Source organism: Pleurodeles waltl, chromosome 12 (assembly GCF_031143425.1).
Source record: "Pleurodeles waltl isolate 20211129_DDA chromosome 12, aPleWal1.hap1.20221129, whole genome shotgun sequence".
Classification (NCBI taxonomy): Eukaryota; Metazoa; Chordata; class Amphibia; order Caudata; family Salamandridae; genus Pleurodeles; species Pleurodeles waltl.
Genome location: NC_090451.1, coordinates 407433928 through 407451372, shown reverse-complemented (window position 1 = coordinate 407451372; position 17445 = coordinate 407433928). Strand labels below are relative to the sequence as shown.

General features: G+C 42.7%; 1 protein-coding gene and 1 pseudogene across 2 annotated transcripts in view; one reads left to right on the top strand and one right to left on the bottom strand.

The window, feature by feature from the left end:
* The window catches only part of VAT1L (vesicle amine transport 1 like), a 1079371-nt gene extending 1078399 nt beyond the window's left edge, over positions 1 to 972 (bottom strand). The window contains exon 1 of one of the 2 annotated variants that reach the window (XM_069216812.1): positions 376 to 972. In XM_069216812.1, the coding sequence (XP_069072913.1) occupies positions 376 to 605 (230 nt within the window). In that variant the 5' untranslated portion in view covers positions 606 to 972. Of the gene's footprint in view, positions 1 to 345 lie in introns of both variants that reach the window. The other variant, XM_069216811.1, reaches the window with a different exon arrangement.
* Positions 973 to 7043: 6071 nt separating this feature from the next.
* Positions 7044 to 15578, top strand: LOC138267133 (large ribosomal subunit protein eL38-like; annotated as a pseudogene).
* Positions 15579 to 17445: the final 1867 nt, after the last annotated feature.

Genomic DNA, 17445 nt, shown 5'->3' with positions numbered 1-17445 from the left:
AAGCATAGTAAAAGCATATAGAGATTTTTAATTAAATGTACACAGCCACACGCTCAAATGTTGTACTTTCGTTGCCTTAGTGAAGGTGCCTAACGTACACAGCAGGATATCAGGATTACAATACATTTGCATAGTCAAACAGTAATCTGACATTTTTAGAATTGTAAACCGATGACTGAGCATATATTAAACTTGGTGCTGCTGACGGATGTATGGTGAAAGACACACAAGCATGAGTACACAAACACACAGATTCAAACATGCAGAGTAAGAGCAAGACAGGCATGGAGAGACAGAAGTGGGCATGTGCACACTAAAATAGACACGCAAGGCATATACACACACACTAGTTGGATAGTAAAGATTGTACTGGACCAGGCTTTGACTCGGATCTTGATCTCCCCCTCCTGGGGCACGGGTAAGGACCTCTTAGCCACGCGCAGCTTGTTCAGCCCCCCGAATCCGGATAGCACCACTGCTCTCATCGACTGCGAGTCCCCAATGGCCCACCCAAGGGCTGGTGGGCAACTGTCCTTCTCTCCACACGGTTCCGGCTCGATCATCTTCTCTGTCTCCTCGGCAGTCTCGGTGCCATCCTTCGCCATGGCGGTGCCGGAGATCACTCCTCCGTGCTGGGGTGGAGGGGAGAGTGGAGGCAAGGCGATGCTCCCTGGCTATGGGAGGGCTCCGGCTCTGACGGCTTCTAGCCCCTTGCAGGTGCTCAGGGGAGGGTGGCAGGAGACTGGGTCGGAGGTGATACCAGTGTGCTGGGGCACCTGCTGGGTGGTGGGCGATTCCTTTGATGCTGTTTATAGGTTAGGCAGCTGTTGGGGTGCTGCTCGGAATGCCGGGGCTCCCACTCCTCCTGTTGCATGTGATGCTCGGATGTGCAAATGGCTGCAAGCGGCTGGTCCTCTACCATAATACACAGAGTAGCAGCGACTCATCTTCAGCTAAACCAGCCACTTTTGCACAGGGATATGTCGCCCCTTTGCGTGCGGTGAGCGCCCTCTGCCTGTTTTTAGTTCAGAAAGAAAATACGAAGATTCGACCTAACCTATAGGCTATTGGAGGAATGAGAAACGTGCCTGGCAGGGCCCTGCAGCACAGTCGTACCAAAAAGCAAAGTTATATTTCTGTGTTATGTAAACTGCGATAAATATCTCGATACATACCAACATAGTGCTTCGTTTTTCACTTCGAGAGCGAACGGCGATTCGATCTTACACTTGCGCGGGAGATCTACTGAGCAGCAAGCAATACGGTAGGTTGCTAGGTTCCACTAACTTATAACATGTCTGCCCTTCAGCGTGTGAAACTATTTGCAATCCTGCACGCGGTTCTGCACACTCTGTTCCCTCCGCTGTTTTAGAGACGTGCTAGAGAATTTATTCCCTTTCGTTTGAATGCTCAGTTTGTCCCTATGTTCCTGTTACAGGCCCTGCAGTCTGTCCTTGTCCATTCGGCTCCACTGCACTCCCGGGCCTGCTAATAGAAGCCAAATAAGCGCCTCAAGTCGGATATGTAAAGCACGCAGCTACCCAGTCACTGAAGTCTTTTAGGAGGGAACCTTTTTCATTACCTGCCCCCCATATTCATTCAATCAATAAACTTTATTCAATTATGTAATATATAACCATAAAAGCAAAGCAGATAAAATAGATTTTTTAAAGAACATGCTCGCAAGATGACAAGCGACTGGCTTTAAAAATTATCCCAAACCAAAACAGACGCATATGTTTGTAGAGTCTGCAATAAACATAAGCAGGACTACACTTCATAAAATTGTGGCTATTTAAGAAGCAAATTCAAAATAAATTCGTGTTACAACAATAACATTTACAAACAAAATGAAATGTAGTAGAGTCTGACCAGAAACCTCATCACAGGGGCGAAAACAAACAGAATCCCTGCAATACTGGCCCAACAGGAGGGATAAAGAGATTGTATAGTCCCAATTCGGGACCTGGAAAGTAAAGCCTGTTCTTTCCTAATGTTGTCAAAGGTCAAGAGGTAAGGTTCGAAACCAGTGCAGGTTTGCCTAATAACACATTGTCTTAAACAGGGTTTAAAGTTCTGCTAGCTCTCTAGATAATACTTCCTTCGCCGGGAAAGCCTTTTCCCGCAGGTTTTAACCTATTTACTAAATTTGAGAGGCTTCAGGAATAAGGACGCCTTTCCAAGCTCCTCCAATGCTCTTTTAATGTAAAATAACGAAGGGGTTATAATACCTTCACGGCAATTCAGACAATCTTTAATAACATCATGATTAAAAAAGTCTTTGTATTACAGTATATTGTGGCCCATAAAAGAATACAGACACATAGCAGCATCTTCAAGATATCTCATCCCCAGTTCCTCATTGCAAAAAAGTGCAGAGTACTCACAGAAAGGAAGAGGAGACGTCGACAAAATATGTTTTGCTCTATCTGCAGACTTTTAGGATTAGTGTAACCCTCAAACCCCGCACTGTACAATGCTATAGGGGAGCACTGTGTTTTATATATTTCCAATCAAGAAACAATTGACTTGGAACGTAAGTGTGATGCTAAGTTAAACACAGAACCAGTCGACTTAGAACATTTTATGCATCTTGTAGAAACAATATTAGATCAAGTGTTTCCAGAATCGAATACTACTCCCAGATAAACAAATTTGCTGTCTATTTTTTTAATTTTTTGGCAGAAATAGTACAGATTTGGAAAATTTTAGGCCCTAAGTCATAATGTTTAATTTGGTAAGATTTGATTCTTGGTATAGATCCTCCATGGAGGAGACAAAGGACCCTACAAAATGTATAAAGGCTATTGGGGAGCGATCCATTAAAACTGCATCATCCGCACATAAAAGCAGAGGAGTTGGCTTACTCCCAATCATGGGCACGCCCTACTCAGTATTGATCCAAAAGGAGATAAAATTGCTTATATAAATAATAATGAGTAAAATAGGTGCCAGGATGCAACCCTGCAAGAAACCCGGTCTAATCTAAAAGATTTTGTATGCTCCCCATTATACCCAAACCTGACCTTGACAGAGATCAGAATGCAGCACTGAAAGAAAATTAATTATTGGGGCATCAAGACCCATCTGAGCTAGAAAGTGCCAAGCTTGAGTCCTATTGACTCAAACCAAGGAACCTGTTAGGTTCCTGAAGGCTAAGTACAAAGATCAGTCTTTGGCTATTGTATATTTTCAAACTATAAGATGCAGGTTTAAACACTTCTTCAGGGTACCTACACCTTTATGGCAACCATGTTGTACTGTACCCAGAATTCTGTTCTCTTTCACCAATTCCTGGATCACACTATGGAGGAATCTGCACACAACTGTTAAGGTTGAATCTACCAGGAATATTGGCCTCTAGCACCTTGGATCTGATTGATTGCCCCCTGGGAGACTACAATTATAATGGATGTATCCCGAGAAAGGGGTAGAGTAGCACTACAGACACAATTCAGGTTGTTGGTAAGTAGAGGAAGTCAAAAATCTATAATATCTTTATAATGGTCTATAGATACAGCACTTGGACCCGTAGCCTTATCTGAGGGAGTTTAACAATTCAAGAGCTACTTCCTGAAGGTCAAATGTTAACCCCTCATAAAAATATTGATGCTAATACCAGCATCGTGGTTTACAAACCTATCTTGATGATTGAGGCAATAGATATTTTCAAAATGTATTAACCATAGGACAGCAGGAACATGGTAACTCAAGACCAGGTAAAGATCCATTGTTTGTCCTGTTGGATGTGTCTGCTTGCCAGAACAGTTTAGAATCTTTCTGGCTGCACATCTCCATAAGGGATTCCCAATTAGCACATGTAAGCTAATATTTCCTTAGTTTTAGTGTATAATTATAGTTAGCTCTCCAATTGGCAACCAGTTCTTTATTACTTGGCTTCATGGACAGGGCTTTTCTCAGACACTTGTTCGATGAAGAACAAGCTCTATTGAACTTCCTGGGTTTACTAATGTCAGAGCTATGGGCGGGTTTTAAAAGATATGTATTTGCAAAATTCAGTGTGTTGAAACATCTAACCACTTCAGTACCACTGGTACAAGTATACAGGGGCGTACTCCAGGACGGGTCTGTGGGGTATTATACCCTCCTAATAAATGTCCTATTTAATAAGTAGTTGTGTACATGAGCTTTCAATTCGGTATGGTAAGGTGTCTGTCAGATTTCATCTGGGATTTTTAAATACTCACTCAGACAAAAACACACATACACACACTCTCATCTCTGTTTTGAAGGTCTTAAAACATGGTTATTTTACAAATAGTGTGTTTTAAGTTCTCTTCCCAACCCACACTCTTGTCTCTTTCCGCTGGCCATTAAGCCCCCCTAGAGCACTACTTCTTATATAATGATTAACATGATATGCCAGCGTTATTGTTGAAAAATTTGAAGCCCAAGCCCCTCAGTCTTACTGACCAAGTTATGCCCCTGCAAGTATCATATAACTCTCATTGAGTTTTTATCATATTACATAAAAATACATTTGGAGCATGAGTCTCCATACAAACCTAAGTCCTTTATCCTTCATCTTGAAGTTCAGATTATCCGAGGGAGTGCTGTGAAGGGTACTGACAGGTAACTTGGGAACAACAGTGTGAAAAAACAGGACTGATTGCAGAGACCCCCTAACTTTTTGCCCCCATGTTTCACTTTTTGCTGGTGTTTTCATGACTATGATGGTGCCCTGGGTACTGCTAACGAGTACCAGGGCCTGTACTCTGTTTAAAATAAGTCTGCAAATTAGGCTAATTATAATTGGCTAAGTCATCCTATCTATAAGGCCCTAGTAAATGGTAGGGCATGTAGGTTTAAGGACCCCAGCATAGGTGGAGCACCCATAGGGGCACTGCTGAGGTGCCCCGTGTCATTTTAAAGGCAGACCTGAATTGCTGGCTGCTTTTAATTTAAAGTTACATGCAAATTCGACTTTGGAATTAAAAGTACTTCCAAAGTCCTAAACTACCTTATTTTTAGATGTAAGTCACCCCTGTAACAGGGTTGCAACAACCCTTCATTGCAAGGTGGAAGCGGGGCCGATATTGCCGTACCCTAGGGGCACTGTAGAAGGAAAAGAGGGCCGGGCTCTACGAGCGAACCCGGATATCCGGGCTAAACATGCAACAGAAGGGTCTCAAAGGGGTCAAGACGCGGAGGAGGAGGAAGACGACCGGGGAAAGAAAACGCAAAGAAGATCGAACAGCGGAGGAGACGAGCGTGTCAGTGAAGAGCCAACCGAGACGAACAACGAGACGAACAGGAGAGAAGAAACAACAGACGCAGCAGAAGGCGAAAGAACTAGCCACGTCCCTGGAGGGATGTGGCTCATGCAGGAAGTCCAAGGAAATCAATACCTAGAAGAAAGGAGATACGGAGGACATCAAAACAAAATATGGAGACACAAATAGAAAGCAAGAGAAGAAAGAACAGTAAAAAGTGAAACGGACTAAAACCACTTAACTTTACGTACTCAACTTTAAGAAATGACCATCCAACTATTATTAAGTTCTGGCTGAGTTCATTCTTTTGCCTTCCTAAACAATAACCACAAATAACCCACCACACACCCCTAGGGTGGGTCCTACGTGCCCGTAGGGTTGGGTTCCATGTAACTATAAGCAGGGACCTTATAAAAATAGTTTTATAGCCCTGGTGAGGTAAAACAGCCATATTTGTTTTTTCCCTCATTGTAGTGAGTGGCATCTATAGACTAGAATGGGGAGACTTTATTTTAATTTATAACACCCCCCTAAGTGTCAGGTTCCTCAAGTTTGGTATCAAATTAATTGTTACAATGAATCTCACAACTTACAACTGTTGGATTTAATATAACTTGTTCAGGTAAAGAGTTTTAAACTCTACCTAAAAAGTTGCCAACTTCAGCCGTGTAGTGCTCTGCTCTGATTGGCCAGGCTGCCTTGAAGAGGTGTGAAGTAGCCTGGGCTGAGCACAAAGAGATGTGCCTGTGGGAGGAATACTTCCCTCAGCAGATGGAAAAGCAGGAAGGGGCAGGGCTGCCAAACTGATCTTCAAAGGCAGGGAAGGACATTTGGGGTAGCCCAGCACCTCCCTCACATCCTACAAACCCAGACAATTAGGTGCCCCCTGATTAGATTAGGAGAGGGCAGGAGAAGGGTGTGTTTAAGATTTTTAGCCACACCAGTGGGTAGGCTCAGCCAGATGTAACTTCCAAAAATCACTTTCAGACATGATGGATTTTTGAGGAATGTTGCTCCCTGGGACTGATTTTTGCCACACTTCCCAGGGAGTGGTCATCACAGGGCGAAGAAACCTGCACCTGACTGGAGAACCAGGACATCCCGTTTTTTCACCAAGGAACAAGGATAAAACTGGCAGACCTGCACCCACACCTCAGATCCCTACCATATCCCTACAAGGAAGAGCTACAGGAGAAGAAGGACTGCCCTGCTGGACCCCTGCCCTGCATCTGGACACTGCACTCTAGAGGACTGCACCAGCTGCACACTTGGGCTTCACCACAAGAATGACGTTGCCTGGCTTCAGCTGGTTCAAGGAGGGACTCCCTGTTTGCTACAGGTGAAAAATTGCTAACCAAAGTCCCCTGCACCAACTACTAAAGAAACTGACCAGCTGACCACTGTCCAGTGGGCAATTTGGGGTTTGCACCAGGTGCATTCTGGGAGTTGTAGTCTGCACCTTCAAGGAGCATCTCAGATCTTCTGGAACCTTGGCGTGAGCTGTGGACCTCAAAAGGACCTTAAAAGGACATCTGGGAGAAGATCCAGAAGTTTGGAGAAGTTTGGAGGACTTTTTGAAAAAAGCTCCATAAAGGGATCTACCCGCCACGGCAACTCTAGTGGCTTGCCTCAACCGTGACCCGGCCTGACTTGCAGGTTCGTCCCGGTGAAGAAAATCTCAGAAAAAGGGACTAAGTCCGAACTTAGAAAGTTGACTGGGACCTCCCAGGCAGTGTATCCGATAGGGCTCCAGGGATGTTGGATCAACATTCAGGTTTGCCCCGGTCGAAGGATTTTCATCTCGAAAAAATGACTAAGTCCAAAGGTAAAAATCTCTACTGACGCCTCTCTCGACACGTATCCAAGGAAGAGTTCCAGGAGGTCGGATTGGACTGGCGACTTGATCCCCCTGAAGAAAATCTTCAAGAAAACGACTAAGTCCGAAGGTAAACTTTTGACCGAGGCCTCTCGAGGGCTGTAGCCGAGCAGGGCTCCATCACAGTTGGCCTTAAACTTCGACTTTGCCCCGGTCGAGGTGCGACCAGATGACCAGATTGGCGCTTTTCATTTCTATGTACTAGAAAACAGTAATTCTTAAAAAAATCATATCTCTGGTTCCCCTTATCCGATTTTAATCGTTTTGGTGTCATTTTAAAGATAAAAATATAATCTATGTTTATAAATTGGTGTTGGATTTTATTGTGTTTTGTGTTTTACTTATTTACTGTTTTTGTGATTTTTAAATGCTTTACACATTTGTCTCCTAAGTTAAGCCTTGTCACTCTTTGCCAAGCTACCAAGGGTTGAGCTGGGTTTAATTTATTGAGACCTAACTGGACGTAAGTGGAGGTTAGTGGTCCATTGCTAAATGTAGGTACTTAACTGCCCTTACTCATAACCCATCTTCAAACAAACAGACAACAGTCTGTGATCCCCATACTCCATAGCTATCATCTTGCCACCAACAAGGAAGCTGAACAGGCTACAGGACACAAATATATAATCCATCTGTGAACAACAAACGGGCCCAAAAAATGTTGGAACATAATTAGGTGTGTTGAACTTGGATGCGAGGGCACTCATAAGGTCCCTCTCTGCAATAAAATGTTGAAGCAATAAACACCTAGCATCTGGAATATTAAATGAAGTAATCTTGTTCCTTAGTGAGAAGTAATTATCAAAAAATTGTGTTACCTCAGACATGATAGCATTAATATCTACACAAAGTATTACATGTATTCCCTATTAAAACAATCTTGCAAGCATACTAAGGCTAACAATAAATGTAAACAAACGCACAGGAGATGCACAGCTGCTTCCGGGGCGAGCACAGACAGATGTTTTGTGTCAAGTCACCTTTCCAGGAGGAGTCCCAATGCGCATATCTGTGGGGCGCTCTCCTGTGGGAATACCTTTATACTAGTAATGTTCTGGTGAGGATTAAGAGGCGTTTGTCACCTCGAATACAGGCAAATATGTAAAGAGGCATGAAGTCCCACACTTACTTGAATATATAAGAGAAAATTAGAAGTTTGATCCGAAACTTGCTCCAGACGAACCAGAAGGCATTCATCAACAATATCAAAGATCACCCTAAACTACAATACTTATTTATAAGAAAATAAAGGATTTGATTTTTAGGCAATAGAAGTAGGCGTAACAGTCTACAACTCCCAGATTTCTACAGAAATCTATGGTTTGGAGAATTCTGAGGACATCGTTCCTCTTATTGTTAAGATAAATGCTATTTTAGCTTCATTGATTGGATGAATTTAATTAAATACAGGAGATGGTTCACAGGTGGATAATGCTTTACAGGAATTGGATAGTGAATTGAAGAGGTTTGTTTCCTCAATAATCTGGTCCTTATATTCCAGAACCTATGTGGTATCTACCTCTCAGTCTCTACTGAGGGATTTTGAGTCTTTGACAGTAGTAATCGAAGAAGTCACTGACTGTTCAGATCTCTTGGTACAAATGGAGAACGAAGCAAAATCCTTGCTGGTATATCTTCAGATGTTTTAATATCTGTTGCTGTGGCATTTGGGGCAACAGTGCTGGCCAGTAGAAATTTGCGAATGTAGGACTAGAAGACTGACTTTTCAGAAAAATCTAATTGCATACTCTGATTCTTTCCCCTGGTCTAATTTATTACTGGTAATTGATGACAGTATATACCTGTAATCTCATTTCTCATTAATATTTCTTGTTTCGGTAAATAAAGCATTACTGCCTCGTCTTTTCTCCATTGAAGTGATTACTGGATGAGGTTTAATCATTCAAAAAATAAATGATCTGCTTCCTCATCTTTAACTGGATACCAGTTCAGAATAAAACAAACCAGGTCACACATTTGTGTTGTTTCCTGTTTCAACTAGAATGTCAGTCAAACCTCATCTATGTTTGTCTTATTATAGGAAGATCTCTTAGTACAGCGATTCGTGAGTCAAATCTTGTTACTTGAGTCAATAAAGGAGCATAACAGTCAAACCTACTGCCTACAAGGCTGGCCTCCAAAGTTCTCTACAAAAGAGGCACAAAAGTATCAAATCAAATCAAATCATTAACATTTATAAAGCGCGCTACTCACCCGTGCGGGTCTCAAGGCGCTAGGGGGAAGGGGTTACTGCTGCTCGAAGAGTCAGGTCTTGAGGAGTCTCCGGAATGCGGAGTGGTCCTGGGTGGTCCTGAGGATGGTGGGGAGGGTGTTCCATGTCTTGGCCGCCAGGTAGGAAAAGGACCTCTCACCCGCCGTGGAGCGGTGGATGCGAGGGACGGCGGCGAGAGCTAGGCTGGTGGAGCGGAGAAAAAGTATCACATTCTGATGGTAGATCTCTGACAAAACACTGCAAATACTACATTATTTTCTACACCACATGCAATCAAAATGTCAGTCATAGCCAACAAACACAAAGTTGGCCATGGATGGGTTTACGCATCTTCTGGTCATCTCAAAGATGCCATACTCTTGTAAACTAAATATGAACTACCCTTAAAAATTTAAATAATGTTAAGACTCTTCCTCAAAGGAGGAAGGCTTTATATATCATTTCTAGTTTCTGCTCAAAAAAGACACTGAGCGACTGAGACACTATCAATGGAAAGAGCCAATCACAAACCAACATTTTCAGGTAAATTAGTGAGAAAAAAAGACTTGTAATATTGAAAAAACTCTGTTTCCATCTTAGCGGATAAAAAAGCTAGCAGAGTAAGCAAAAACACAATCAACATAAATTTTATTTTTTGCGTTTTTATATGGCTCAAATTTGGCCCAAAGGTATCAGAGTGTTTTGCATGAGCACCAGATTACATTACACAAGGTCAGGTTTTTTTTTTTCATTGTTACACCTGACAGCCTTAGGGTGGTCTTCCCCCAAACTTATGCATTCCTCTTCCACTTTTTGCTGATCTTGTTTTTGTGGGACTTAGATCTCTGTGCGCTTTACCACTGCTAACCAGTGCAAAATTCTTGTGCTTTCTCCTTTAAACATGGTAACATTGGCTTATATCCAATCAGTATATTTAATTTACCTGTAAGTCCTTAGTAAAGTGGCACAACATGTATCAAAGGCCTGTAAATTGAATGCTACTAGTGGGCCTGCAGCACTGATTGTGTCATCCATTTAAATAGCCTTGTAAACATGTCTCAGGCCTGTCATTGCAGCATGTGTGAGCAGTTTTAAACTACATTCCGACCTGGCAAAATAAACCGATTGCGAAGCCTAAACTTCCTTTTTTAATACATGTAAATCATCCTTAGGGTAGGCCGTACACAGCCCAGATTTCAGGGTGCAGTGTATTAAAAAAGTTGGAATGTACTTTTAAGTATGCACATGTTCTGGTAGTGTAAACACTTAAGTTTGTTTTTCACTACTGTGAGGCCCACCTCTCCCTTAAGATAACACTGGATTACCTTATTACATTTGATAAGTGATAACTCTCAATTGAGAGCAGGTAGGCATCTCGAGTTGGGTGTCTAAAGAATTGGAATTAAAAGCCCTCTTTAATGGTAAAGATGGATTTTAAGTCAATTCTGAAAATGCAATTTTTATAAAGTTGCCATTTTCTTGTCCTACCCATTTGGTGCCTTCTGCCTGTGTCCTGGGTCACATGACTGGGTGTAGTTGGCAGTTGGTCTTTGTCTATTGCTCCCAGACATTAACACTAAGGGCTATAGGTGACGTGAGGATGGGCCATCTCTGACTTGATGAGGAGAAGGTGCTGTGATCTACAACACATGCACATCACAAAGGTTCTGCCATAGCCCACTCACAAAGGGTTTGACACTAGTCTATTGTGACCCCAGATGTGCTGGGGCTAGGGCAGGGAGGCATGAAATTCTAAATATCACGACAGTGATGGATAGCCCATCTGCCAAAATATAAATGCCATAGGAAACAATGAGATTTACATTTTGGCAGATGGGATATCCGTCACCGTTGTAACGGAGTAACCCCTCTGCTGAAATCGAATTCAGGCTGTAAGTACAAAGAAAGAAATCTTCCCCAGGTTAAAGTGCCAAAAGTATCCAGCCAGCTAGGGAACTTCCTTGAGCACAATTTTGAATTTTCGCTGCTCAGAGCTTTACTTTCAAAAGTCAGTGGCTCCACAGGACTTCTTGCAATGGCTATCTGACCTTGTGGAACTCATCTACGCCACAAACTGCTGCAAGTCTAAGGATATTTTGCTTCCACATAAGAGAGAAGGTAAAACTTTTGACTTTGTCAAACCTGGTCTCTCTATCCGACCCACACCATTGTGGTCGGCCTTAACTTTTGACTTTGACCCAGTCTAGTGCAATCAGTTGCCCGTAGTTGTTTTTTTGTGTTTTTTGGCTCTAAAATCTAATTCAAACTCAAAAAATTCTTAGCTCTGGTTCCCCTATTGGATTTTTGTCCTTTTGGTACTTATATGTTTATTAAAGTTTCCTTTATTCTTATTAACTGAAGTGGGATTTTTATTGTGATTTGTTTTCTACACACAGAGTTAATGTGGAAGAAAGCATGTTTGTTACATTTCTTTCCCTTTGGATGCGTCTCTGAGAGATTTTTCATGCAGTGATGCATGTACAAGAGAATGCACACCTCCTCTCCTCTCCACAGAGGACCTTTGTGGAGAATGGTATAAAGAAACCTAAGAATTTAGGAGGAGCAGACACAAAAAGTGGTTGCTAGAGGGAAATGCTGGAGAGCTGTTATCCAACTGCAGACATGTAAGCTTTCTAAAGGTATGTGTAGTAGTACTTGGCTTGGCATAAAGTAGTAAGGGAATATATTAAGCACTCAGCCGATACCACAAACAGAAGGCTGATAATAATTTACATATAGGTTTTAGAGTTTAGACTACTTATTATATGTAGTTGGGATATGCCATACATAATGTTTTAGGTTTTTTCTATTGTTTAGATTATATTATAGCTGCTGAGGATCCTATAACAATTCCCATCATTCTGAAAAACGAGGTTTGTGTGCTGACTGTACATAAGAAATAGCCTAGTATTGTAAAACACCATAGCTGTATGGGTCTACTGCTTTCTTGGCGAGGGTCCATGCATCTACAAATAATCCCTGTAAACTCAGATTCTGTAGCAGGATTGTCTGATTCCTAACACTGGATGTAGATGAGCCTAACTCATCATAGTGAGATATAACAGACTTTCTTTTCTCTGAAGGGGCTGGAAGAAGCAAGATCCCTTTCGTGCTAAGGAAATCTTTCTGGGTGTGCCTTTCAATGATTGCTTCCTAGACAGGTTTAGGCTATATAAATATTAATAAACACACTCCAAACAGAGTTTTGAGTGTACAGATCATCAACAGGGTGTGCTATACAAAGCAATTTACTTGCTATCCAGCAGTCTACTTAGCACAACCCTTCCCTGTCAAGCATCAACATCAGACAATGATAGACATGTAGCCTTGTTTAGTTCTGTATTTATTATGTAGTTAATACAGTACAAGTCATATTTCGGTAATTTGCTTCTTAGATTTGTACTTATTGACTTTTATTTGTAACACGTATTACATAGCACCACAAGTCACTTTGGCCACTCCAGTGTACCAGAAGGAAAGTGTAGGAGGCTGGCCTGGCTTATAGTGGGTACCTTGTGGTACTTATACCTTGTACCAAGTCCAGTTATCCCTCATTAGTATATTAGTAGTGTTCTAGCAGCTTAGGCTGATAGAGGTAGCTATAGCAGAGCAGCTTAGGCTGAACTAGGAGACATGCAAAGCTCCTACTATACCACTTATATCAATTAGCACTATATCATAAGAAACACAATACTCAGAGTTACTAAAAATAAAGGCACTTTATTTCAGTGACAATATGCCAAACGTATCTCAGAGGATATACTCCCTTAGGAGGTAAGTAATATACACAAAATATACTCACAAACCAAAATCAGGTAAGTAAACAGTTAGAAAGGTAGTGCAGACACTGTAGAACACAATAGAATGTAATAGGAGACAATAGGCCTAGCGGCAAACACAAACCATATACTCCAAAAGTGGAATGCGAACCACGAATGGACCCCAGGCCTAATGTAGTGTGTAGAGGGTCGCTGGGAGTGTAAGAAAACACTAAGGGTGTCCAGATACCCCACCCAAGACCCTAAAAAGTAGGAGTAAAGTTACCCTAAAACCCCAGAAAGACAGTAAAGTCGAGATAGGGGATTCTGCAAAGACAACAACTGACTGCAAAGCACTCAAGATGGATTCCTGGACCTGAGGACCTGTAAAGGAAGGGGACCAAGTCAAGAGACACGCAAGTGTCCAGGGGGGGGGCAGGAACCCACTAAATCCCGGATGAAGGTGTAAAAGGGCTGCCTCTGGGTGGAAGAAGCCAAAGATTCTGCAACAACTGAAGATGCCAGGAACTTCTACTTTGATCAGAAGATGTCCCACAGCATTCTGGAGGATGCAAAGTTGTTTTCATGCAGAAATACCGCAAACAAGCCTTGCTAGCTGCAAGAGTCGCGGTTGAGGATTTTGGGTGCTTCCAGGGCCCAGGAAGGACCAGGAGGTCACCCCTTGGAGCAGGAGATGGCGGGGTGCTCAGCAACACAGAGAGCCCACGCAGAAGCACCTGAACAGGTGTTCAGAAGATCTGAGCACGGCGGTCGTCTCAGCACAACAAAAGAGGGCCCCACAGAGTTGGAGTCCAACTCAGATAGTTGGGCAATGCTGGACGGAGTGCGGGGGACCTGGGCTGTGCTGTGCACGAAGGAAGTCTTACAAAAGTGCACAGAAGCCCTAGCAGCTGCAGTTCACACAGTACACAGGATTACTGTCTGGCGTGGGGCGGCAGAAACCTGTCTGAGGGTTGGCAGCCGCGGTAGCTGCAGAGAAAACCCCTGAGAGCAAGTTTGGCAGTACCCAGGCTCTATGCTGGACCCCCGGGGATGCATGGAATTGTCCCCCAATACCAGAATGGTATTGGGGTGACAATTCCATGATCCTATTCATGTTACATGGCCATGTTAGGAGTTACCATTGTGATGCTACATATAGGTATTGACCTATATGTAGTTGACGCATGTAATGGTGTCCCCGCACTCACAAAGTTCAGGGAAATTAAGTAACTTTGCACCTAACCTTCACTAAGTGAGGGTTAGACATATAGGTGACTTATAAGTTACTTAAGTGCAGTGTAAAATGGCTGTGAAATAACGTGGACGTTATTTCACTCAGGCTGCAGTGGCAGTCCTGTGTAAGAATTTTCTGAGCTCCCTATGGGTGGCAAAAAAAATGCTGCAGCCCATAGGGATCTCCTGGAACCCCAATACCCTGGGTACCTAGGTACCATATACTAGGGAATTATAAGGGTGTTCCAGTGTGCCAATCAGAATTGGTAAAATTATCACTAGCATGCAGTGACATTTTTAAAAGCAGAGAGGTTCTGGTTAGCAGAGCCTCAGTGGTACAGTTAGGCACCACACAGGGAACATATAGAGGGCACACTTTATGAGCACTGGGGTCCTGGCTAGCAGAATCCCAGTGACACAGGCAAAAACAAACATACATACTAGTAAAAAGGGGGGGGGGAACATGCCAGGCAAGATGGTACTTTCCTACAGCAAGCAAACAATTATCGATGGAGGTTGGCAAGTTGCAAGTTTGGGGTGCGCGCACAATTAGAGTTGGTGTCAGAAAGTTTCCAAAATATTTAAGTTTCTCAAGGCATGCTTAAATCAAGTAAGTGGTGAAGCTCCCATTATACATTTCTGCTACTTCCCATAAATTGTGATGCATACTGTATGTAAATTGTCCATGGCTGAGTACACAACTGCATAAGTATGTGAGACACGGAAACAAAAAGTATTTTAAACTCGTGTCCTGGACAGTGAACGTGCACAGGGCCTAGGGCGTTGAGATACAAATGGCGTTTTGTGCTGCTCTTAGCAAAGTTCATTTTTAATGGGCGTACCCTTCGTCATTGAGGACATACTAATAAATATATTCCCAGATATACATAGAGGTCCTGTAAATACTAGGAAAACGCACAGGAAGATGCTCTTTACTTAACGACTTCATTGCATTTGAGTTTTTGGGTGGTGTTTAATCTAGCATTCATGCGTTTTATAATGGTTAAAACTGGCAGGCACGGTTCCGGTCGGCACTAATCTCCAGCCTTGCCTCACAGAATCGAAGAGATCACAGACTTCCTGCTGGCAGCCAGGAGAAAAGATGCGGAATCTGTGACGATCAAGAAGAACAAGAACAATGGGAAAGTCCAAGGTGCGCTGCTGCATGTACTTGTACACACTGGTCATCACAGACAGCGAAAACACAGAGAAGCTGAAGCAGTCCCCTGACTCCCGGTTTGGCAGTGCAGGAGCTGAAGTAATCCGGATGTGTAAATAAATCCAGTTAAATAATAGAAAATTAAATAATAAAATACAATACAAAAAACAGAAATTAAAATAATAAAAGAAATCCAATAAAATAATTGTTAAAACTCTTGCCTTTTAAATGTACATTTCTGTGGCGTTGATTTGTAAAAGAATGAAATACTGGTACAATATTTACAGTGTGTTCACATTTGTACTGAGTAAATTATTGATTTCCCTGAGGTAAGACCAGGTGTGCTTTACTAAAATGGCACGTTGGAGTAAACCTCTTCAAACCTATTAGGAGATTTTCACCTTTAAGGAGGGCCACTCTCCTTTGATTTACCTGCCATTGGCCCCTCACTCGACTGTCTTGTTTGTGTGTCCCCGATTTTTCACACCCATCCAAAATTTACATTTGAACTGGTATTTCTAGCAACAACACAACAAAAATGCCTAATTTACGCCTTTTCTTTTCCAAATCATCGGATTTGTGTGCATGTATTAGCTGTCACCTTTTCAGGCCTAAGTCTATCTGCCCGAAAAAGAGGATTTTTTTAACCAGATCTTATTGTTAGCACTCAAAATATTCTTAGGATGCAAGCGATATACATCGAAGTTTGTAAAAAGTCACAAAACGTATTAATTTATTCAACAGTTTTTGTAATGGACTGTGCATTACCTTTCAAAACCTTAAAAGCGCTACAAGAGCATTAATGTACAATTCTAGTAACAGAAAGAGATGAGGTTAGGTTTCAATTTGCATAATGCAAGTGTCCGATATTCCTTTATCCAGCGCCCTTATTCTTAAGGAGTTCTGTTAAAAAACGAGTCTAAATAGTTCATTTTTTAGAAGTTTTCTGACACGTAAGAGATCAGAACCGGATCTCACGGAGCGGCTTCATCATCCTAAAAAAATGTTGATTGATCACACAGGTATATAAAAATCAGAGGTTTCTGGTTGGGGGGGATAGAGCCGTACTTCATTTGTGAAAATATGAATGGCAGGGCCCAACGTATTGTCCAGAAGGCCAATGCAGCTTGCATCACTCACTAAGCTGCCAAATGCTAGCACCAGTTCTACTCACTACCCATTACACAAATGTGGCAGTATGGACTATTACATGTTACCAGAGGCTGTAATAATGCCCCTGACGCTTTGGTATAATTTTTTAATATATTAGTAATATAATGCTAAATTACTCTATTCAAAGATGGGTAGCACCACCTAGGAGTGGCTCCCTCCATTAGGGCGAAGGAATGTCGCTCCCCTGTCAGCAGCACCAACTGCAAAATCTTCACACGGAAATGATAATAAACAGTGTTTATCGTTTTCTTCTAAAGGGGTGGGGCCACGGGGGTGACCAGCAGTGAGGGGGGATGCGCAGCACTCCCCCTCAGAACACACATGTGCAGTAGGCTCTCAACACAGTTGCTGGGCTGGAGAGAGCCTGCACAGGCTCCCAGTCTGCCTGTGAGCACCCTTGCTGGGTGCTCCCAGTCAATCTTAACACTGCTCTGAGCAGCATCAGGATTGGCCGCAGGGCAGGCTGGGAGCCTGTGCCTGCTGAGGAGAGGCAGATGGAGTGGTGCAGTGAGCAAAGTAAGTGTTTATTTACTTATTTTTATTTAATTTGTATTCCCACCTGCGCCCACCGCGCACTGCCCGCCCCTTCCGTGAGCCGCAACTGGTGCCAGCTTGTGTTAGATTGTCCCAAGTAAGTGCTGGTGTGGAGAATTCAGTGGTGGTGCTGAACAATGGCAAACACTGGCACAACTTATGCACTGGTTTGAAGAACATTTCTGTAGGTAGTCTAGAGATTGCTCACAATACATTTTGTGGACAATGCAGAAAAACTTGAATTCGATTCTATCTGCTACAGG